General features: G+C 41.7%; 1 protein-coding gene across 2 annotated transcripts; it reads right to left on the bottom strand.

The window, feature by feature from the left end:
- Positions 1 to 10466: 10466 nt before the first annotated feature.
- Positions 10467 to 24349, bottom strand: LZIC (leucine zipper and CTNNBIP1 domain containing). Of its 2 annotated transcripts, none has more exons than XM_077837193.1 (7): positions 24225 to 24349; positions 22619 to 22747; positions 19978 to 20113; positions 17986 to 18084; positions 17139 to 17234; positions 11967 to 12048; positions 10467 to 10873 (listed from the first exon to the last, which is right to left on the bottom strand). In XM_077837193.1, exons 2-7 carry the CDS (start codon positions 22717 to 22719, stop codon positions 10815 to 10817), a joined length of 573 nt encoding a protein of 190 aa, XP_077693319.1. In that variant the 5' UTR covers positions 22720 to 22747; positions 24225 to 24349; the 3' UTR covers positions 10467 to 10814. The 2 variants fall into 2 exon arrangements, with proteins under 2 accessions (XP_077693319.1, XP_077693320.1); XM_077837194.1 differs by having other exon boundaries at positions 24262 to 24339.
- Between the last annotated feature and the right edge of the window lie 61 nt (positions 24350 to 24410).

Below are 24410 nucleotides of genomic sequence, written 5' to 3'. Positions count from 1 at the left end.
GGAAGCAGCGCTCTGGGATCCTCCAGTTAGAATAATGTTAATTAGCCCAATACATGAGTCTGAGGGAAAGATCCAAAAGTACTTTATGGTAGTGAGGAGTTGGAAGCTCCACAAGGAAACAATTTTCTCATTTGTAATAGGATGGATTTGCTTCTGAAGGCATTATGGGAAAAGTGTAATTTAAAAATAAAATACTGTACAGGCTCTAGCTCTCCTAGCCTCATTTGATTGCTTGGTTGTGTAACATATCCTATAGCAATTTTATATAGTATCATTGTAGCACACAGGTTGAAATGCATACCTCTAGAAAGCTTTTTAGTGAGGGATCTGTAGTATTTTGGGGACCTTTTGGGAATTCTTGAGGTCCTCTTCTTAAAATGAGGGGTTCAAAACAATTCAGTCCCTTCTCCCCTACTATCTCCCACAACAATTTTGAGTTTTGGGATCTCTTTGTTTTATAGGTTTTAATATCTTACAGACTTTCCTACTAGGCAACTTGCCAATTTACCATCCTATTATTTGTAAAGCACAAGACAGACAATCAGAAGACCAGGTTTCTCTTGCCAGCTCTGCCACTCACTTTGGCAAGCCATTTAGGGCCTGATTTTCAGAAGTGCTAAGCACCTACAACTCCACCCAGACTATGGAAGATATGGATGCTCTGTGCCTCTGAAAACCAGTCTGAATGGTTGCCTTGGTTTCTCCATCCACAAAATGGGGATAATAAAGTTTATCAATATTGGAAGGATGTTGTGATGCTTAATTCTCTAAAGCAGCATTTCTCAAACTGGGGTCCACAGACCCCTGGGGGTCCCTGAGGGTACTCCAGGAGGTCCACAGGCCAAGCTGATCAACTCCTCCCTGCCTCCCAGCGCCAAACAGGGAGATTTTAGGTGCTAAAAGTCTGATGCAGTGGGGCTAAGGCAGGCTTCCTACCTGCCCTATAGGTTTTGCATCGCTCCTTGAAGTGGCCAGCATGTCCCTGCGGCCCTTGTGGGGGGTTAGGGGAGTCTCTGTGTGCTGACCCTGCAGCTCCCATTCACTGTGAACTGCACCCAATGGGAGCTGTGGAGGCAGTGCCTGCGGGCAGGGGCAACGCACGGAGACCCCCTGTCCTCCCGCCAGACGGATGTGCTGGTCACTTTCAGGAGCTGCCCAAGGTAAGCACTGCCCAGCCAGACTCTCTCCCACAGCCCACACTCAAACTCCCTCCCAGAGCCCATACCCCCACCTGCACCCTAGCCTCCTGCCCCAGCCTGGTGAAAGTGAGTGAGGGTGGAGGAGAGTGAGCGACGGAGGAAGGGGGGATGGAGTGAGCAGGGGGCGGGGTCTTAGATAAGGGGCACTCACTGAACTCGTTTTATGATGTCGACAGGAGAGCTCTCTCCCATCACCATAATACAGCTACGTTAGCACTATTCCACCAGCACAACTGAATCGGTGCTACTGTAAGCGTGTAAGTGTAGATATGGCCTTAGTTGTTTTTATGGCATATCAAGCTGTAGATTATATGGATTTTTCAGAATACCTCCCAGTCTCTTCTCTTTACTGCTCAGCTTGACGATGATGGTTTCTGTTTAGACAGAGCTGCTGTTGGGTTCGAGGGAGCTATGGCTTCTTCCGACAGTGTAGCCCCTCTGTCCCCCTGCCTGATATGGAACAAATAGTCTCTGCTTCAATCAGCTCTTTTCAGACTTCCAATTCTACCTTAATCTGCTTTAAAATTCATTTATGATTCCTTCATAGTCCAACTGCCTCTACACTCCAGGCCCCTCTGTGTCTGTTGGCATTTCCCCTCATTATGAGCTCCTTCAGCGTCTGTACACAAATGAATCCTGCTTTCATTATCACCCTGACTAAGCAATGTATAACAATAATAGAAAACTGGGCTCCTTTCAAATATTCCTATGGTACCCTACTAGGAACCTATTTTAAATCTGAAACCTTTTACTTATGATCATTGCTTATGTTTGAGATTTAGTCTAACAATATTTCAGCTGTTTAATTTTAGCCTCTGATGTAAAACATAGTCCAGTGCTTCCTAAAAATCATGTAGTTAATTAATACATTTTAATTTCCTTCTTTGGGGACATTATTGTAGCCAAGCTGGGATCAAGAGCGATCTCAGAATTTTTCATGACCAGTGGCTTGCAGAGTTCTGGCATTGCGTCTATACTATGTCAGAATAATGTTACAAATATCTGAAATTAAATAATTCAGCAGCCTTCGCTGAACTACTTAGTGCTTAGATTCCACTGTGATGGGTGCATTAGAAATTCCCAGAAAGATCAGATGGAGGTGGGCAAAAAAATACATGCACCACTAGCCATTTAGTACAAGGGTAGGGCTTAAAATCCCATTTTATTATGAAATCTGTGCTTAAAGTTCAGAGGCTGAGCATCCTCTTTTCCCCTCAGTCTCATCTGTTAATTGTATTTGAAAATAAAATGTTGTTTCCAGATAAAATTTTGTATTTACAATCCTCCTGACTGTAGTCATTATCTTGCTAGATACTGACTTACCAACAGCACAGGGATTTAACATCAGGCACTGCAAATGGTCTCTATCTTGTTAGGATGCCAGTTTGACAATCCGAAGAAAAGCTTTATTACTTATATATTAAGGACTGTGTGCCAACAAAATTTGCAAGGAGAAAACCTCAGGCACAGCAAAGCACTTGCAATCATTACAGACCCATTTTTGGAAACTGGGTCTTGAATATTTTGTTTTATTAGTAAAGAGGTTAAACCAGTCTTCTGGCATGATGGAAAGAAATTTTCATGACTAGAACTCAAACTCTCAAAATCAAAACATTCTGAGCTGATTAAAACTCCATCCTTAATTTACCCCATGGTTCCAGCATAGCATAGGGAATTCAGCAAAGCACATGATATTGTATATCATGTATGTTACTATACCTATTAGCCTTAAAACTGCATTTCCAAACCTACTTATTTGTAGCTATATTTTCAAAAGTAGCATATTGTTTTGGATACTCACATTTTTGATAACCAACATTAGATACTTTGGGACTGATTTTCAGAGTTCCCATTGACTGCAGTTGGGATTTTAGATGCTTAGTGCGTCTGAAAATCAGGCCCAAAATGTCTCAAATTAGGAAGACAAAAACTCAGGCACCAAAAATTATGGGTCCCCTCTTGAAAAATGTGACCTTGTTTGTATAAGGTTGTGTTTTACATTGAAGGAAATTTTCATGAAAGAGGAAAATATTATCACCTGTCAAGGGTTTTGTTTATACTAGGATTTAAAGGTATGTTAAAACATGTTAGCTTACTTATTCTAACTAACATGTTGTAAAAGTCTAGGGCAGACAAGGCAGAGTATATGGGCTAAGTTGGCTGAGCTAAAGCCTATGTGATTACAGCATTTGACTCAAGCTAAGCATTTTTGGTGGAACTGTGGTAAAGCCTTCCTCCTGCGGATGCCAGAAAGAACCTCTCATGAGGACTAAGAAGATTGCTACAGTCTTTGATGGTAAGGTCATTTATAACAGATGTCAAATGTTGTATTTATATAGGTAGTAAAATCTAGTGGTTAGAGCATGGAATCGAGTGTCTTGGGTTCTGTTCCCATGTATGTGAGTCACCACACAGTTATGGGCATGTCACTTTCATTATCTTACCTACCTCACTTGTGCGGTTTAATTAAATGCTTACACTTTTAGATCCTCCCATGGAAGAAAGCATAGCTATGAAAAGTATTATAATACTTAGACATTCTCTTCCACAAGACAATAGCAGCTCTGGAAGTTTTTACTTGAGTTAATGAGACATAAGATACAGTTTACAGAGACACAGCTTTCTTACTGCTCCAGAGGTGAATCGACTGTCATTCTTTCCCTCTCTGCTTTGGCTGTTATTTGTTAATAACAAATTTGTTTCTCCTAGGGATGCTGTGATCCAGTCCAACATTTCCCTGGTTATCTCTTTAAAGTCTTAAATAATTATGGCATAAAGCTTCTTAGAAAGAGAGATCTGAGGCAACATAGAGCCAGACAACTTTTCTGTGTATCAGGCTGTTAGTTTGGAAGAGGATAAGGGGAGAAGGGAATTCTCAATTTACTTATGTTTGGGATTGATTTTGCTTCCTAACATATCAAGACTACTAGAGTTCCCTCTCCACTGAGAACAGGTCTTGTTTCTATCCCAAGGAGGCCTACTGCTATCTCACACAGGTCATGGAACTGGTAATATCTCAAGAAACAAAAAAGTCATCACAAAGAAATTACTTAAACAAGTTCATTGCTCCCTGTGACCTTTTACTACATCCATATTTATGGAAAGGGGCAGGGTCTGCCAGAGGAGAAACTGAGGTGTGGAAGATGGGGGCTAGTTGGATTCACAAGAAGATATTCACTCCTCTAACCAAAAGGCCACAGCACTGCCCAGAACTTGCTATTATGATTAAACAGTTGCAGACCCCAGGCACGACTAGACCAACTGTGTGAAGAACTTCTAGGACAGAGGGAAGCTTGAGCAGCTTGTACCAAGACAAAAATGTCAGCTTCCTCCATGGATCCTACTAAAGAGCTCAGCATGGGAGCATTCCTGCTTATCTTAATAACTGGTGGCTAAGTAGACATAAAACAGAAAGGGACATTTATTCCCTAATAAGCAGAGAGGTTTTCACCAGGGCGATGAGATACAGAAGAGAGGGAAGGGCGAGAGATACAGAAGAGAGGGAAGGCAGGAAAGTAGGGAACAGCATCTAGATGACATTTACAGCCTTTTTAATTTTCAATAGGCAATTATTTTTCTCTGGACAGGATGGGGAGAAACATAAAATCAGTGTGGTAAAGGATTTGCAGAAAAAGATAAAGGGATAAGTTTTAATTTGCCTACTATTTCTACCACTAGTGACATCCTACTAAGGCAGCAGCTAAATAGGCTGTAACACGAACACAAAATTCCCTACCCAATTGAACTAGATTTTCCTCAGCTGAGATAACATGATGGGCTCTTAAGAGATCACTCCGATGAATCTTATATTTTTCCTTTAATGGTAATACAAATGACAATTTGTTACTTCTCCATTCAAGATTACCCATGAATAAGAGGAAAACAACAGGGGGAGGAAGATGCACACAAAAGTATTCACAGAAGCAAATTTTCCCCTGTCCCTTTTCTTTCTGATCCTACAATCACCGCACTAGCCCTACAAAGAAAAAAAGATTCAAAAATGAAAAATTATATATGACCAAAATGAACTTTGGGCAGCTGCACTGCCAAGTTTACAGCTGTTTGCATTTTATAATTCTGGCTTTAGAAGTAAAATGATAAACAACATATATAATGCTTTTCATCTTCAAAGCACTTTACAAACAATGATTTAACCTCCACTCACACTATGAGGCATGTAAGTATTAAAATCCACATTTTACAGATGGGGAAAAATGAGACAGAGAATGAGTGATTTGCCTGGAGGTCACACATTGAGTCTACTGCAGAGCCAAGAATAGAACCCAGATTTCCTGAGTCCAAGGCCTGTGAATTATTAACTACAAGACCATCCTTTCCTCCAGAAGTTGTTTTTTTGCTAAAAGAGGATGATGTGAAGAGGAAAAACTTGCTAAAACGCAGGACTGAAGAAAAAATGTTTAGATGTTCAGTCTAATGCTTTCCTAGCTGAGCAAATTACCACCATAATAATAGAACATGGATGTTATGGGGAGTTCCAGGCACTTGCTGCTTCCTACTGGAGGCCCTTCTACCATGGCATGCCCCACCCAAAGTAGTAGTAATGCTGAAAAAGGAAAAGCAGTGAGTTCAGACCATCATCCAGCCCCCCAGATTGCCTAGAGAGGCCTCATACCATCAGCCACAGGAAAAACGAGTAAGACTTGGTCCTACTACACCTAGGAGGGCCAGGAACAGGCAGAGGCCAATCAGGGCCCAGCAGCTCAGATAAAAAGTTGGCTGGTTCTACTAGGGGCCAGTTCTGGGTGAAACAAGGTTGTGTCTACCATAACCCAAGTAATCTGGCCTGGTCAAGGCCTACCCAGGGCAGTGTATGCGTTGTATCTCTGTGAAAGGACTACTGTTTATGTTGTGGACTTTAATGCCCAGCTAGCTAGTCTTAGTTCAATGTTAATTTGTATTCCGTAAAACCTGAGATAAGCCTGGTCTATGGGGCACCTGGCTCCAGCGAACTCTTGACAAAGCGTTTATCTTTACCATCTACAGAAGCATCAGGGATAGGGTACTGGTGGAGTCATGATACCAAGATCACTACGGACAATAATGTTTAATATAGCACACTCCCAAGTAACAGGATTACTTTGTGATGTCTCTCTGATATTACTGTAGCCATTTAAAAACTGGTTATCTTAGAGAAATATTTTGTGAAGCCAACATGTAAGTAGCACATAATGTCATTGTCTCCCTTTGTAAATTACATCGATGGCTAAGGCATTCTGTGGGAAGTCCCCAACCCTAGGGTTAAGATACACATTTTTTACCCCACCCAAACTGTGACCAGGCACATCTGCTTAGCCCACAGTACTCTGCAACGATTTTGACAGTTAATCTTGGAGTCTCTTTTGGCATGCGTCCCATCTCACCTTTACCTTCCGAAATCGGGGAACTTCTGGGGGGGAAAAAAAACAAAAGGTAGGCCCATCTACCTCCTTCTCTACTTTCCATCACAGTAAATAATTCTGTTGCAGCAATTCACATTTGATTGTTTGTGGAGTGGGGAAAGTTTTTTTTTTTACAAACAGAGAATTCAGAATGCTTTGAGACAAACACAAAGAGAAAGCTTCCACTCGACAAATTCAACGTTCATGTCCTTCCTAATCATGTTTCAAACATTTTATCACTAAATTCACTGGAACATCACTGACCTCTTCTGTAGGGAACCTCTCTTGCATTATAAAATAATCTATGACTAGTGTTTATTAAAAATCCACTCTTGCTCCCACATACCTAACACACAAAGATACTGAGTAAGGGAGCCATTTTGATAGCAATCTTGCAACTTCCTATAGAATGGAGGCTTTAAAAAACCCACAAGTATTTGCAAAGCAATTAAAATATAAAATAGCATTTCTTTTAGCAGTTAACACCTCCTTTCCAGTACTGGAGAGAAGGGAAGCAATTTCCATGTCATCATACAGTAAGCTCACTGGGATCTGCGGGAACTCTGAAAGATTTCATTTACATATTAATGCTGCAAGCATTTCGGGAGGGGAAGCTGAGAGTTATTTAGCCCCAATAACGAGCAGAGTAAAATACAGAGGAGAGGAAGGTTAAAGTCCCCATGGACTGTTTTGTTTTTAATAATTTTAGACTGTCTATAATGCCCTTTAATAAGCTGCTTTCTCAGTTGTGAAGCTACACCAGCCTTTGTGTGAGTGAAGATAATACTGTCCCAGATAGCGAAACAAAAAGCTGTGATATTATGGACTAAGGATCCCACCTAAAAGAGAGGATTGTTTTGCCTCTATTGATTTATGTGGGTTTTTTTCATAAAGTAGTGGCTTTTAGAAACATGTCTATCAAAATAAAATTATTTTCGAAATCCCTTCCTGGTTATTTATTACAACCTTAGTTTACAACTAAAGGAATTAGACAAAGCCTCATTTACCTTTTCATCCTTCATGATGTTTGTTTAGGATTTATTTATTACACTTTCTACACTATTCAAACAAACTGGTCTGGTCCAGTTTTTACTTACTATTTATAGTCAATGTCACTGTCTACTACCATTAGATAGCTCTACTGTATAGCATTTGGGTTTTCAACACTGTAGTGGATTATTTGTGTAAACTGAGTAAGAAAAACACACTTCATTAAATTGAAAAAAATATTGTTTGGTAGAAACCTACTAAAAAAATCATCCCCTTTTTTAAAAGTAAAACTCTAAAGTTCCACAGAGTGTATCAGAGAAGGATGTCCTGAAAACTGTGGGTTCAATTTCAGTGCTGGTTAAACAGGCACAACTCTACTGATGTCAACAGAATTATACCTGCTTATACTTTAAGTTAATTTGTCCCAAAGTTTCATAATCACACTCTCTGGATTGAAAGCATCTGATACCCATGAACCATTATTATTTTAGAAACCATCCTAAATACTATCTTTTTTTCAGTATTTGCCTTCCTTAATTTTTATAATTAAGGGCATTTACATGAAAACAGGATCTATCTTTTTTAAAATTCTGTCTGATCTTTGCCCATCTTAAGTCACCATTCTTTCTTTGACAGCACAACTGCTTGCTATAGGAATCATATATTTCAGGTAAGGAGCAAGGAGATAAACAATGTTCAGGAAAACTTGCAAATTGTCAAGATTTCCCATGAGGCTGCAGTAACTAACCAAAATTAAAGACGTTCGGCTTTTAGAAAGTTGCTTTCACTCACACAGCAACAACTCTGAACACAGAGAGGACACTGCATCTAGAGTAACAAACAGTTTGAAGAGTCACCAAAAAATGAAGTACCACCTCCTAGGAACATCAGAATATTATCTGGTGCTAAAAGCTCTTAGACACACACTCGCCTCCTTAACTATACAGTGGAAAATCTTTATTCCTTCTTACTTTATAATTTACCTACTACAATGATAACAAATCTCTGCATTTAATCATTCCATTCCACTCCATAGCTTTAATTTAAAAATGAATTCCCTCATTAAATATCTATCAGAAAAATAATTTCAGTATACATAGAATTTCTAAGAAATAAAGGGTAGATTTTGTCTCTTACCAGATTTCTGTCTCTATCAAAAGCTTGTTAGAATGGGGACTGACTGTGTCTGTGACTCATGAACACATCAGATTTCCACAGTCACGCTTTCTCTGTGGGGTGCTGTATAATAATAGTATGTCACTCTACTCTCAGCCAGCTGCTCCATTTGTCAATGATATTTCATACACTTCCTCCACATTTAAAGCTTTAAAAAAAAAAGGAGGAAGGGACAGTTCGTATCTAAAACAGCTAGTCAAAAGGGAGAAAATATAACAATCTTCATCAAATGTCTGAATTTAAGTTGTGCAGGATTAAAGTGAAATTAATTCTCTGTATGAGCTAGAAGTAATAAAAGTGTGTCAGTGGAAACACAATCCCTCCAGATGTACTGTGATAAGGAACCTTAGGATTCTGGCATCCAGGTGCAGGGCAGACTGAACCTGATAAGGAGTTGGACAAGCTTATTTTCTTCTGTAGAAAGGAAAAGAAATCCTAGCTGATACAGAGCTGTAAAATGTGCATCTGAGAAATGTTCTTATGGCTGGAGAAAAGGTTCAGACATAAGCGGTGCTAAAAGGAGAAGGAAGATTGCATGAAAGGCTGTTAGAGAAACATCTACAGCTCCTGGTATCATTAGGTCAACATCCAAATTTAAACTGAGAGGAAGACCTGGCACATATGCCTTCAATAAGTAGTCAAGCAAAACTCACCAGTGAAAAAAAGACTTCCTGCTCAAACTGGAATGAAGTATTTACAGATACCGAGCTAGAAAGTAATACTGCCAGTATTGTAACTATTTGAATGATCCCCACTATTGAATGTACAGAACCAGTGTGCACTGATATTTTACAGTTACAAGAACAATGAATGGAACACACATCTAAAGCGCCAAGTACAGTTCTTCCATTTGGACTGAGAAGCAACCACTACCCATCTACAAAAGCAAATGCTGTAAGCCCTATTTAGTACTATACCAACTGAGTCAGAGGCCTGATTGCCACACAGTAAAAAGCTGTAGTGCGCACAGGACCAAATTGTCTTCCAGAACCAGGCTAAGACCCTGGACAGTATGAGGTTTTAGCTCCACCTAAACTCTGAGTTTGTCCTGGATTTTAACCTAATTCTGGCCACACAGGCCCCATTTGCACTTCAGCTTTTAACTATGTGGTAAGCAGGTCACCAGACAACAGTGTTGCAACTGACACCTCTGATTCAGTTATAGCATAGACCAGGATTATGATTGGGGCTGTTTGTTTCTACTTACAACCTATTTCATGCTGCCCCAGAAATCTGGAGAAATAATGGTAGCTTGTAGCCGATACATCCTGGCCAACAGCAAGAGGTCACAGAGTGGGCCTCTCACTGCCATTTCCTAGTGCTTCCCTGTCTTTTCAATACACTAGGTTAAATTACTCCAGAAGACTCCCAACAGAGCTTCCATTGTCTGCCAATCAACACTCAGAGATACAATGGCATTCATTCATGTCCAGAGCAAACATGCAGTCAGCGAATGTTGGTATGTGTACTCTCATTTTGGATTTTTTGGGAACAGTTTGTCTGAAATCCTGTCTTTCTACAAACAGTCTTTTTTTTTTAAAAAAAAAAAAAAGTTACAATGTGGTTTTTATGCTTAAGCTATTCAGTAGGGACTAACTCCAGACAAGACTGAATTTTACAGGCAACCTAAGGAATAGCCCTGAAAACTGAACCATTTGCTGGGACTCTGAATGTGTTTCTGAAAAGATCTACTCACTGCCCATCACACTGAAAAAGAGGATATTTTAATAGAGAAATACACATTCAGAAAAGTGGAAAATAGTTGATCCCTTTCAAAGAAGACAATCATAGCCAGTTTGATTTTGTGTTTTTGAAATACCACTTAGTGTTTAGCCTCAGAGCATACATTGCTATGGGGTACAGACACTGAGGTCCCAAAGTGCACTTTAAGACTGTTCACTTTACATTGTCTTCCGACTAAGATTGAAGTCCTTCCTCCTTCCCCCACAACAGTTTACAAAAAAAATCAAATGAGCAAAAAACCCAGTTACAATATGATAGAAGTCCAATGTTGTTGACAACAGCAGAGACTCTAGCCCCATACACCTCTTCATTGCTTTGATTTTTCTACTTCAACACTGGCCAGAGCAAAGACTTTGTCTCCAGATCCTATGGAGGGGAAACAGAAATAAAAATTATCTTTATCCCATCACCACCATCCCAGTTTAGAGAAACAGTAAGTTATTAGCAGGGACTGTGTTTTGGAGGGGTTCATTTTTGATACCTTAAATCAGACAAAACAACACAAGAGTACTTTTGGGGCAAGAAGTCAAACCTACATTTTGAAAACAAAAACATTTCAGGTATAACTTGTCAAAAAATGGGGCCATGTTCTGGCTTCAGCTATATTACATGCATGCCTGAAAAGTTGTGGCCAGGAAAGGAGCTGCAAGGCTGATGGCATCCACCCAATTCTAACCCCCTTCTAAACCTAACGAGATCCAAGCTTCCCAGGACCTTTAAGCCATGAGACGATGCATTCCAGGGTAAGGCCTCAAGTTCAGCAAGTTCACACACTGACCTGGCCCTTCACATGCTATCCCACAACAATTACCCCTGCTTCACTGGAAGCATGCACGGGGCAACAAGGAGTAGACAGAATAGAAGCTCACAGTAAGCACTGCTATCTCCCCAGTTTGAGAAGCAATTGGACAGAAATCTGGCCCAGAAGAATCTAGATTTAATATTGGAACGTGTTGATATGTGAAATTAATTGCATACTGAATGCACGTTCAGTCTTGCCACTTTGGTAGGGGGTCTGGTTATGACAGTGGTGGGAGAAGATGCGTTTCACCCCTGTACCATTTGTTGCTATGGCAAGAAACTGCAGAGCTCTCAGGGCCAAGAAGGGAAAAGGCTTTTTTTCAGGAGAGCTGGAAGAGGACAACAAATTTGAGCAGAAATCATGTTTAACCCTAAAAATGTTGTCCCTATTTACTAGGCATAACTCTCAAGGCCTCCCCATTACGTGGGACACTTAATGGTTTAGTCCACATTAGGTTTCTTCCACATAGTACTTATTTTTTCATAGAGCAGTGTATCCAAATTTTACCAGCATTATACTAGGACATATATTTTTAAGTGGCATGGATATTTTTGTTCAGATTTTTCCCTTTTAGATCACGAGTCATGTAGCCATTTCTTTCCACTAGTGCATAGGGATGCTGAGAAGCTTTGATATTAGGGGTATGAAGAAACTTACCAAGGTTACTAGAGACTCTCTCAAACTGGCTGAGGGCTGCACCTGCATTTGCTGACAGGAAAGTCTCATCATCTGGAGTCAGCTGAACCAAAAAAACCATATACGTATATATGAAATGAACACCTTAACTGCATAATTTTTTTCACTTTGTAAGGATATGTATCTGTGTGTATATGAAATACTTCAGCCTATAGAACCTGTGAATCTGATATGCTTTTAAAGTGATGGCATTATCTGACTGGCGCAAATGCAAATTAAGCGCTGGTGAAAGGTGCCAGATAAAGAATTTTTGTCTCCAGGGCTGTCAATCAACAGAAAAGGAAGAGCAAAAGCACCATTGCTGCAAGCTTCAGCCAATTGTATCATTGAACCTCAATGCCAAACTGCAGAGACTACTTTTAGGAGAGGAGGCCAGCCTTCATCTTTGTGCTGAGGCTGTCAACAAGGATGCGAGCCACAATGGTGCTTTTGTAATCTGGACACTTAGCCATGAGGAAATGGATACCAGTCCAAAGTTATTTCACATAGGCCAACGAACAGTCTAACAGCTTTCAGCCACTACCCACCTTGGCCATATTAAAGCCAATGCCTTAGAGATGACAGTCCGTTTCATTACAGTGCTGAACCATCTGGTCACGTGCACATGTATTTTGGTTTTTATCTTGTGGCACTCCAATGCTTTGTGACAAGTGACATTTATGTATATACAATAATGAATTAGTATCACAAAGTTGGAAAAGCCAGGAAATTCAGAGGTAAGATCAGCTTATTATTTAGGAACCCATCAAGACTGTATTCTGATTATTAAAGCAAGACAGAAATTGATGTGCCTGATACAAGCCTTCCAAAGTGTCGGTAATATGGCAAATTCCTGTGGGTGAAGCCTGCTGCATTCCTTTAGGAGCCCTGTACAGGATTCCTTTCCCAATGTTTGGGTGCCCTGTTTTTGAAGCACTCCCAGGTCCTGGCTACTCATGGAGTGCGAGTTTGCACCTGATAACTGCTATTCTGGATATACCCTATTTAAAAAAAAAAAAAAAACTTTCAAAAGACAAAACTAGCATAGCTCTAACATACTGATAAGGCTAGTTTACTGCCCTGTACCAATGGCAAAAATTGAACACTTGTGAAATAATTATTTAGATGAAGGAAAGAACTGAATACATATCAGAATAATGGAGAGCATGAGTTCCCTTTAAACATTATAGACTCCTTTCCAGGCTTTAGTTCTTGAAAATATAAGATATACTATAGCCATCAGGTAAAGGAGGTCAACATTGTAAAGTAACTGGAAAACTGGAGAAAAATTATAAATAAATTACATAACTTAGCTCTGCTGCATAATTACTCATTTAGCAACCTGTTGCAATGCAAATGCTTTACAGGACCTTTTCATTGGAACAGATCTTCATGCTCTTTAGCCCTTACATAGCATTTTATCACTTCAATGTGCTGTACAGATATCAAATTAACCTTCACAATTCTGTGAGGTAGGTTAATCTTAATTTTAAAAATAAGAAATACAGGTGAAGTATCATGCTCAAAATACAGAGTACCAGTTGGGATTAGAACCCAAGAGTTCCTGACTCTTATCTTCCTGTCCAATATACTATGCCACACAGCCTCTCATGGAAAGTGCTGTACACTTAGAGATGTACTGAAATGCATTTCAACACGACATCCTAAATTAACAACAGATTAGATGGAAACACTTAAATTACAAATAAATGCCTTTCAAACCAAAGTATTTGAAAATCATGTCCTCCTTCATCCTTCCTCAACCACCCAAATCCCAGTTCAAGTTTGTGTTGTTTCCTTTAAGACCTGATGAAATCAGAGGTCCCGTCTACACTGTAACTTAAATCAGTACTGTAACCAATTAGCCTCTTAGAGCCAACTCAGCATGGTTTGAGCCCACACAAAACATGGTAATATATGGCTAGCACTTTGAAAATTAGCCACATGTTCAGCACACTTTTAATTCTGGGGGCATTCTGCGGCAAAAAAAATAAAAATTCTACACACAATATTTCAAAATTCTGCAAATTTTATTTGTCAAAATGGCACTACATAATCACGCCAGTTTCAATTATTTTGGTAATTTATTTCAAAATACCGGTCAGCAAGTATGTCTGTAACAATACAGACACACACAAAAATTCCTCCAGAAGTAGAGAGTTAAAGAAACCCCTATGACAACCCAGGTCCTGTTTCTCTGCCCCCTTCCCTCCCCACAGCCAGACCGGTGGGCCAGACACCCACAACCCCTCTCTCCGAATCCAACTGCGGCACCCCCCCCGAGCCAATACACCTAAACCCCTCCCCCCTCCAGAGTACAGCCACGAGGCCTCCCCTTGACCAGATACCTGCATCCCCTCCAACCCCGAGCCCAGACCCAGGGCCCCCCCTTGCCCAGATACCCACACTCCCTTCCCTCAGAACCCAGCTGCAGGCACCCCCCTTGCCCAGATACCCACCAACCCCTCCCCACCCCCAAAAGCTCAGACACCTGCCCCCTCTCCCCCGACCAGAGCCCAGCCGTGGTCCCCCCTCAGCCCAGACACCCGCCCCCTACCCCCACAAAACCCAGGGATCCAGAGGGAGAAACAGTCTGATACTCAGTCCCACGCTTGCACAGTTTCCTGCACTGCCCTCTCCTTCCCCCAGGGAGTGTGGGGAACTGCAGCTATCAGGAACCCTCTAGCTCCCTCTCCCTCCCCCTGGCAGCGTCTTCTATGTGAGAGCTGTGCTCTGCTGGGTCCAGTGGCGGCCAGCAGCACTGCAGTCCATGTCTGTGGAAGAAGGAAATTCTGCGCACATGTTAATTTCTTCAAAATTCTGCATTGCGCAGTGGCGCAGAATTCCCCCAGGAGTAACACTTTCGCAATATACACAAAAAGAAAAGGAGTACTTGTGGCACCTTAGAGACTAACCAATTTATTTGAGCATGAGCTTTCGTGAGCTACAGCTCACTTCATTGGATGCATACCGTGGAAACTGCAGAAGACATTATATACACACAGAGACCATGAAACAATACCTACTCCCACCCCACTGTCCTGCTGGTAATAGCTTATCTAAAGTGATCATCAAGTTGGGCCATCTCCAGCACAAATCCAGGTTCTCTCACCCTCCGCCCCCCCCCCCCCCCCACAAACTCACTCTCCTGCTGGTAATAGCCCATCCAAAGTGACCACTCTCTTCACAATGTGTATGATAATCAAGGTGGGCCATTTCCAGCACAAATCCAGATTGTTTCATGGTCTCTGTGTGTATATAATGTCTTCTGCAGTTTCCACGGTATGCATCCGATGAAGTGAGCTGTAGCTCACGAAAGCTCATGCTCAAATAAATTGGTTAGTCTCTAAGGTGCCACAAGTACTCCTTTTCTTTTTGCGAATACAGACTAACACGGCTGTTACTCTGAAACTTGTCATTATGCAATATACACAGAGAGCTTCCCTATCAGTACTTAGTACATAACTGGTTTCTCCCTCCCAGTTTCTGTACCTGGAACAATGTTCTACCTCACTTGTCTACTGGGAATGTCTAAGATAGTAAATGACAGCTAATTACGTTCTCTTATAATCTATTCATATAAACACAGATAGGCAGTGTGGTAGATGTACACACAAAAAAGCTAACAAAGGACTGTGCAGCTTTTCTCACAACTTTGTGTACACAACTGCATTAATGGTTCAAATTAATGTGCTAGACTTGTATTTATAGTGTAGATGGGGCGCAATATCGAAAATATTGTAAAGAGTGCAGCTCCTTGCCTTGCTTTAGTAGTTAATGATGTTATTAACTCTCACAAGAGAAACACTGATACTTTAAATCGAAGACTTTTTTTAAGCTGCCAAAGTCTGAGTTTAACTACAATTAACTAAGTCTATCCAAGTAGTCTCTTAATGATTTAAGATCTTAAGTAACTTTTTGCAGTTATTTCTTCCAAGCCATTTTAAGCATCAGCATCTTTTGGGAAAGTCCAGGAATAAAAATCTTTTGGAAGAAGGTATTGATTAAAATTAATACCATAACTGGGACACAAGAGCATAAAATACAAGTCATGTCTTCCACATGAAATATCCAAACCCCAGGCACTATCAAAAGAAAACAACTAATGAAATATTATTCAAGTAACTCAGCAGCGCCAAGACACTGGAAAGCTAATGTGAATCTGACATCACAAAATCAGGACCTTCCTCAATGGAAACTGTTTCCTTTTAAAAGCTAACACACATGGGGACCATTTCCTTCACAGACTGGCAATAGGAAAATATAACTGTTCTCCTCATCCCTCTAGTGGTTAGAGACAAGAATTAAGAGTCAGGATTCCTGGGTTCTATTCCCAGTAATTCCATACATGTAGCATGTCACTTAGGGTCCCTAATTCAGTTTACTCACCTGCATAGTGCGGATAATACCTACCTTTCAGGGGGGAAGTAAGACACTGTATTATTGTAAGCCTTTGATATTTTCTTTCCATGGCTGGATGGTTCATTAGGCAACGAGTAGTAGTGCAGCTTGTTTTAAGCAGGTACAAATCAATGTGAGTTATATGTCATTCACTCAGATGAGTCCACTTTAAATTAAGGTTGTGATCAGCCATCCATGAAAGGGTTTATACAAATGCTCAGTATTGTTCTCTACTCTATCCATAGCATACTCTTCAGGGAGGCTGAGTGCCACTGAGATGTAGGTTATATCTAAACTATGAGTTAGGAGTCTGATTCCCCTGCTCTCACCAAGCTCGCGCAAGTATAAAGCGCAATATAGCCACAGTAGCATAGGCAATAGAGGCACAGCTGGGTCTCAGGAGGGTTTGCATTCGGCACAGCTCAACTATGCTTCCACTGCCACAGCAGCCACATTGCTATTTATGCTCTTGCTAGCTCAATGAGAGCTAGTGCAAATATGTGTGCACAAGCAGGGGACTGACATCCCCTAGATTGTCGGGTAGATGTAGCCATAGGGATGCCTCTGCCATGAGGCTTGTTTTTGTATTACATAATATAACTGCATTCTCTCCACACATATTTAAATGCACACAAAAACAAAACAAGTGTTTAGCAAGAAAGAACTTCAATTCCTTTCTCATAGACTTTAAGGTCAGAAGAGACCATCATAATCATAGCTCAATGAATGACATATCAATACTCATATCGTTACCTTCTCTCCAAGCTTCCTGAGGGCAGTTAGGATTTCCCCCTTCTGCTGCGTGTATAGGTCCCGTCCCAGTTTCCCAACCATCAGATCTCGGTCCATCTGAACAAGAAAGAATATTTTTTTCAAATGTGAAAAATTTCACATGAAACTAGCAGAAAATTAACAACCTAACCACCCTTACAGCCTACATTTAGATTCCTTTTAAAATAATCCTGTGAATGAATATGACAATTGTGAAAGTGAGGGCCTAACAGAGGCACCCATGGTGTGGTATAGAGCTGTGAAACACCCACCCCCAGCTGTGCAAGTACCTTTTAATCCTAACTTCAGCATGTTTGGCTATTTCAATCTTGGACCAGTTTTGAACAGAGGTTGCTATTTACGTCCAGTTGTGTGGTAATATTCTGAGGACCAACATCCACTAGGATAAGGCCACCACACTACATTTCACTTGTATCCTATCCAGAATTGGAATCCAAATCTCTGGAGATGAAAGGCTAGTGTGCCAGCCAGTCTCTCAACCTGAGTTCCAGGATCATGGCTCTTCTTCTGAATTTATATTTGTGATAATGGAAGTATTTCTGGTGCTCAGTTTACTATTGGTTACCTGATTTTTTGGTCTGTATTAGGAAAATGAGGGGGGAAGGAATGAACACAAGTAACATTTTCAGCCCCCATGCCCAACAGTGAGATAGCTATTTGAAGCTGACCAGATTCTGAAAGGCATCAGAAGATGCTCTGTCACCACAAAATTCACACTGACCCTTAATTTGTGGAGACTGGAAGGACAAAAATCAGGCCAGTTGAAATAAATCTATTAGAGTTAGATTCTGTCTACAGGAATCTTTACCTCTGCCAACCTTGTCCGTAACTGCCCTGGCTGTTTCTTTGCAAACATTCTAATGACTTCTGGAGTTTTAAAAGCCTGGCTGATGGCTGCTTGTATAGCCTGCAAGAAAAAGAACAAGCTAAAAGAATGAGTACACCCAATAGCAAACATCTTGAAATACAACCACATTACACCAGATTCACAAATGCTGAACAGCACCCTCTGCCTCAGTTGGTAAGAGACACTCAAGGCCATGTCTACACTATCACTTATGTCGGCAAAACTTGTGTCACTCAGGGTATGTGTAAAAAACACATACCCACGAGCAACATACGTTTTGCTGGCACAAGTGGTAGTGTGCACAGCGCTATGTCGGCAGGAGAGCTTCTCCCACCGACATAGCTACCGATGCTCATTGCGGGTGGTTTAATTATGTTGACGGGCCAGGGCACCTATGCCTGGAGACAGGCAGGTGGGGGTGGCCAGGAATGGAGCGTGAGAGGAGCTGATGTGAGGCAAACCCAATGGGAGCCTGGGGGATAATGAGGGGAGCAGGGTCCAGGTCATAGGTGAGGAGGCTGGCAGAGCAGTGGTGTGGGCCAGGGCTATAGCGGCTGGAAGAGCTGAGGGAGCAGAGCATCAGGTGCCGTTGGTGGGCAAAGGGGAACAGGAAGTGCAGCACAGGGTTGTGGCAGGACACACCAGGGAAGTGGGGCATGAAGGAGAATGATGGCTCTGGGGGTAGTGGAGACAGGACTGCCATTCTGTTAAAGATTAGAAGGGTCCAAACTGCCAAGCTGGAGGTGGGTAAGCCCCTTCCCTCTGACTTGCATCCTAGCCGAATTTTCTTTAGGTGTCCCGAATTACTGCCGCTCGAGATACCCAAGGTATTTACACCTAGTACTGTATTAGGGACAGAAAGCAGGTCTCAGGCAGAAGAAACCAAGGGTGATGATACTCTTGACCAGCGGCTGTAACAATCGTGGGGCGAGTGAACATAAGAAAAATTTTCCATTTAAAAAACACCTTTTTCTTTTTCAGAATTGTTCTTCGTCTAGTTCAGATCCTTAAATTTCCAAACCATATACTGGGGATGGGAACAAACACTACCCTTTGTAAACATTCCTCCTTAACTTTTGGGCTTTTTTGCTTTATTACGTATGCTACTCCCCTTATGGGATTAGGAGGCACAGTAAAAGTGTCTCTTCTGTTTCTGTAACACTTTGATCTTATTTGAATAACTAACTTAGCATTTCAATTTGAAATTCTTTTCTCCCCCTCATCCTGAAACTCCATTTAAATCATTTAAAGCTAATAAGAAACTGAGACAGGAGGGCTGGATTGGCACTATGGTATAGCTAGACGGGAGGAGAAGAAAGGAGCTAGGGAACAGGGTTCTGTATTGGGACTGTGAGGGAGCCAGGCAGGAACTGCGGGGGTCTGGAGAGGAGCTAGGTGATGGGGGGGAGGGGAAGGGAGGGGCTCGACTACCGTTATGGGGGAGCTGGAGAAGGGCAGATTTTGGAATCAGAAAGGGGTCTCTAATCTATTCTTGCATCAGGGTCCTCTGGAGCCTTGCTATGCCACCCAGCAGATGGGGTAGGAACGTCTCACAACATGTTGCCCTAAACCTAGTTGGTGGGGTCTCCCCCACCATCTTTCATATCAGACTCCACTTAGTAAGGTGTCCGCTATATTTAAGCCCTGCCCTGGAGATACACAACTCTATTTCTACATGTTTAATTACCCTGATTCTTAAATATAGCTTTACTTTAAAAGATTACAGATTAAATCAACATATACTCGATTAATGTGGAATATTCATATGTATGTGTGTGTGTGTAGAACAGACAAATACAAAGGTGTAAATCATGTACACACATACATACACATACTTACACACACACACCCCAGTATGTATTTTCACCTTCTTTTTCACAAACTATAGGTATAACATATGCTATCTTTAGAAAGATACCACAGAGGAGACTTCCAAGTATGAATCGTCCTTACCAGCTGCATCCCACTGAGTTCATCTATCAAAGTCATATTTCCAGACATGATCTTCTTCAGTGAGTCATTGAACTCATTTAACTGTTCTAGAGTTTCTTTTTTGGTTTCTTCATATTCATCTGCATCCAGTTCCTCTCTAAAGGAAATTCAACAAGCCACATCAACTCACAGGATTAAACCAAGAAACACATATTTTTTAACCTTAATATTGTGCTAGATGAGGTAATACAAGGTAAAATTAAAAATAAAAGTAAAGTAATACCTATGTGTGGAGTAAAGGTCCCCACGCCCATAGCTAGCCATGGTAAGGACGGAGCTGAGGCTTTGAACCTTGGTACGATGAGGGAACATTTGTGCAGTTCCAATGGGAACTACTTTTTTAAAACATACCTAAAGCTCAGTCATGAACATGAAATAGCTTCCTTAAAGAAGTAGCTTGTTTACAATCATACTTTCTTAATAATAATTGTTCCTTTCTCCCACCATTTGTCGATTTAGATTATAAGCTGTTTGGAGAAGCACATATACATAGTGAGTCCCAACGCCTAACGCAACGGGCCATAATCTTAGCTGAGGACTCTAGAGAATGATACTACTAATTATTTCCCTTTCCCAAAAGAGTTGTACTCCTGAACCCAAAGTTTGCCCCATTATCTATACTCTTACTTCCTCTTCTCATACTCTGTGTTACAGTAACCTTCTCTGTGGCTCAAGAGGGCTGAACACTTCCTCAAGGCCTATGGCCAGTCGGTATCATTTCTTGAGTTGCCCAAGGAGGCACTAGAGGAGCAACTTGAAACATACAGTAGAACCTCAGAATTAAGAACACCTCGGGATGGAGGTTGTCCATAACTCTGAAACGTCTGTAACTCTGAACTAGACGTTATGGACCTCAGCCACTGGGGAGGGGCTGGAGCCGTGGAGGGTTGGGGGTGGGAAGTGCTGGGTCTCCAGGCTTCAGCCCCACAGCTCAGTTCCCGATTTCAGCCTGGGGGTGGGGAGCGCTGGACCTCAGGGCTTTAGCTACACGGGGAGCGCTGAGGTTGAGACCAGTGCCCTGCACAGGGCTGAAGCTGGAACAGAGCCACAGTGCTGAAGACCTGAGCACCGGTGCTCCTGAGAGTCAGAAGCCCTGACCCCCCTCACCCTGTAGCTGCAGCCCTACATCCCCCCACAGCTGGGCTGAAGCCCCAAAGGAGTAAAGTATTTGTGTGCTCGTGGCTCCGCTGCTACCTGATTACTTCAGGTTCCAGAGGGTGTCTGGTTGACTGGTAAGTCCATAACTCTGGTGTTCGTATCTTTGAGATTCTATTGTACTGCCTCAGGTGAAAAGTACATTGGCTTGGCAGGTTTCTATCTCCTGCCAAGCTGGAAATTCAGGACCAAGTTCTGACCTTGGATACCTATGTGGAAATGGCCTATAGATTACCAGAAGGCTTAGAATTTTGTGCAGCTTTGTTAAAAATACAGTAGTATGGAGCAGGGTAGTCCCACTCTATAGAATTCTGCAGAGACCACATCTAAAATACTCTGTGCATATAATGTCTTCTGCAGTTTCCACAGTATGCATCCGATGAAGTGAGCTGTAGCTCACGAAAGCTCATGCTCAAATAAATTGGTTAGTCTCTAAGGTGCCACAAGTACTCCTTTTCTTTTTGCGAATACAGACTAACACGGCTGTTACTCTGAAATCTAAAATACTGCATGCAATTCTGGGTGCCTCATTACCAGAAAGTACCTGACAAATTTGAGAAGAGGAACAAAAATGCGTCGGGGGTTGGGATAATTCACTGATGAGGAAAGAACAAATACTATGTGTAGGTGGACTAAGCAATAGTTAAGGGAGGGTAGACAAGCTCGCCATCTATAGCTATATAAAGGTTGTAAACGCAAAGGTGGGAGGCAACTGCTTAGGGTGATAGAATGGAATATTACATTAAGAGCAATGAGATGAAATGAAGAAAAGGAAAATTTTACCATAAGGAACCTTCTGACAGTGAACTCTATTACTTTGTTGAATGATTCCTGAAAGAAAGTGGTAAAGCCCTGTTGCGAGGAACATTTAAAACTAGATTGGACAAAGACATCAGAAAATTCACTGTAGAGAACATTTCTGCAGTGGCATGGAGGTGGGCTAAAAGTGTTTTCCATCTCTGTTTTTTATTAATCCCTTAAGAGTTAATATTCAAGGACATCACTGATCCATTTGATTGTGTTTTCCAAGCTACATACAAAAACAAAATAACTATAATGAAAAATAGGGACAAAATCAAGAATAGCTTTTTCTTTTTTTTAAGATAGTGAAGAATGAATTTTGAATTCTGTGAACAGGTGATGATTCCATTGTTCACAAAAGTAGTACAGTGTCACACTCCACCTAAGAATTTCAAATCTCCAAGGAACCTGCAACAAGTTTTTCTGAACTCTGTTTTTTCCTGTAGGGGCCATTCTTAAACATGGAAAGAGTAGAAAAAGTTCATTGAATTTGTCCTGCACTGCTTAATCCAAGCATCCTTAGGCTGATTTAAAAACAAAGCCTCAAAGAACTGTGACAGGAATACTGAAAGGTGCAGCAATTTCTTCTGCCAGCTGTTGCCAGAAAAATATTTACATTTAAAAGGGAGACCCTGCCTTTCCATACCTGCACTCCTCCAGGTCTTGCAGCTGCTGCATTAACCTGTCCAATTGCTCTTCCAAGTTCTGTTTTAGTTTACTGGTCTCTATTGCTCCTCTTGAAGCCATTTTAAATCTTTATATGGAAAGTGCAGACCTATAAGACAGAACACATTTTACTGATATCCAGATATGTACCACCTGAATTTAAAAGGTGTCCTGGCAACCAAGGACTCTACACTACAATAAAGACCAACGTGCCCTAGAAATGTTTCTTAAGAGATGACCCATGAACTACCTGTGATCTGCAGTGTCTTGCCTGAGAATACCCAAATAAAAATATTTTGAGATCCTAGCAGTAGCGGATTTGGTAGGCTGGGCAGGAACAGGTGGCTCTATGGGATAACTTTTCCCTTAAAGTTGTCAATAAAGTAAAGAAGTTGAACAGCCACAGCACATCAAAATGGAAACATGACTGAAACCAAGAAGCAATTACTAAAATCCTTAGTCCCTACATTATGAAATGGAATGCATTCTTTACATATTCTTTTGGAAATTAGATAAACTAGAGAAAGCCTAGGCTTGGATGCCTGAGGCTTCCACACAACATTATTACAACTATCAACCTTAAAAACTTGTGGTGTTCCAAATCAAACCTCCACTTCTTGTTAGAGAAGTGGAGATTATTTAGAGAAGTTATCTGGGTTATGAAAAAACACTTGCGTTCTTGGATAACTTGTTGATTGAAATATAGTTTAGGCCCAAAACCAAAGGTCAATTTTGAACTGAGGTCAATAGCCCTTTGTGATATACTTGACAAGAAACCGAAAAATATCCCAGGCACCAGCTAGAAAGTTATTAAACACTAAAAGTAATGGGGGGGGAGGAGAGTATTTTGGTTTTGGAGAGGGAGAAGGGGGCTTTAAATATTAGGGGGGAAAAGAAAACTGACCACCTCCAAATGGGTGTGAGCATATACATTTTTATCTAGCTCCCACCCACCCCCTTTTCACTAACTGGTAAAGAAATAGCAAACACCACCAAATAACCACAACTATACTGAAAACAGTAAAAGCCAATACCACCACTGAAGTGAGCTATAGCTCACGAAAGCTTATGCTCAAATAAATTGGTTAGTCTCTAATGTACCACAAGTACTCCTCTTCTTTTTGCGAATACCACCACTACGACTGTCCCTATTTTCCTACTTACTACCCTCCACAAACTTCACTCATACCACTCACCCTTAGTCCCCATGTACCTTTGGGCTGCCCTACCCCCCACACCTCCACAAGACCCACAAGTTTACCCTAGCCTTTTATTTGTAACCCTCCCACAGACACACCCCCTACCCCTAGCACTCAAGGCATAAGCACCAGCCCTTTACTCACAATTAAGTGATAAACCACATCTTGACTACTGTTTTGGAGTGACAAGTGATGACCATCGCCCAGCTAACCCCATTCCCAGCTTCCTGTATTCCTCAGGGCCTCTGTGCACCCTGACTCCACAAACAGCCCCTGACTCACACCCCTCAGCTAACCCGCCCCCACAACGAAAGCGGCAGCCCCTTCCCTAACCCTTCCGAGCCCCTGGGCCAGCCTAACCCCACAAGCCCCCAGCCCCTTACTCACACGCATCCCTTCCCCTGGAGGCTCGGACCGGCCTCACCTCAGGACGTGCGGGGCGGGCAGAGGTGCTCCCTCACTCCATACCCATCCCTCAACCTCCAGGGCGGCAGGGAGATCCAACCCCACCCACTTCCGGAAAGGGGGACATCGCTAGGCAACGGACCCATGTCCACTTCCGTCGCCGAGTAG

The sequence above is a fragment of the Eretmochelys imbricata genome, chromosome 18 (assembly GCF_965152235.1).
Source record: "Eretmochelys imbricata isolate rEreImb1 chromosome 18, rEreImb1.hap1, whole genome shotgun sequence".
Lineage (NCBI taxonomy): Eukaryota > Metazoa > Chordata > Testudines > Cheloniidae > Eretmochelys > Eretmochelys imbricata.
This window is presented reverse-complemented; position numbering and strand designations above follow the sequence as displayed.

Excerpts from the sequence above, each read along its gene's own strand:
- LZIC (XM_077837193.1), bottom strand. The coding sequence starts at position 22,719 with ATGGCTTCAAGAGGAGCAATAGAGACCAGTAAACTAAAACAGAACTTG. Across the intron at positions 18,085-19,977 it reads AACTCAGTGGGATGCAGCTG|GCTATACAAGCAGCCATCAG; the intron begins GTAAGGACGATT and ends TTTTTCTTGCAG. Across the intron at positions 10,874-11,966 it reads GAGAGTCTCTAGTAACCTTG|GATCTGGAGACAAAGTCTTT; the intron begins GTAAGTTTCTTC and ends TCCCCTCCATAG.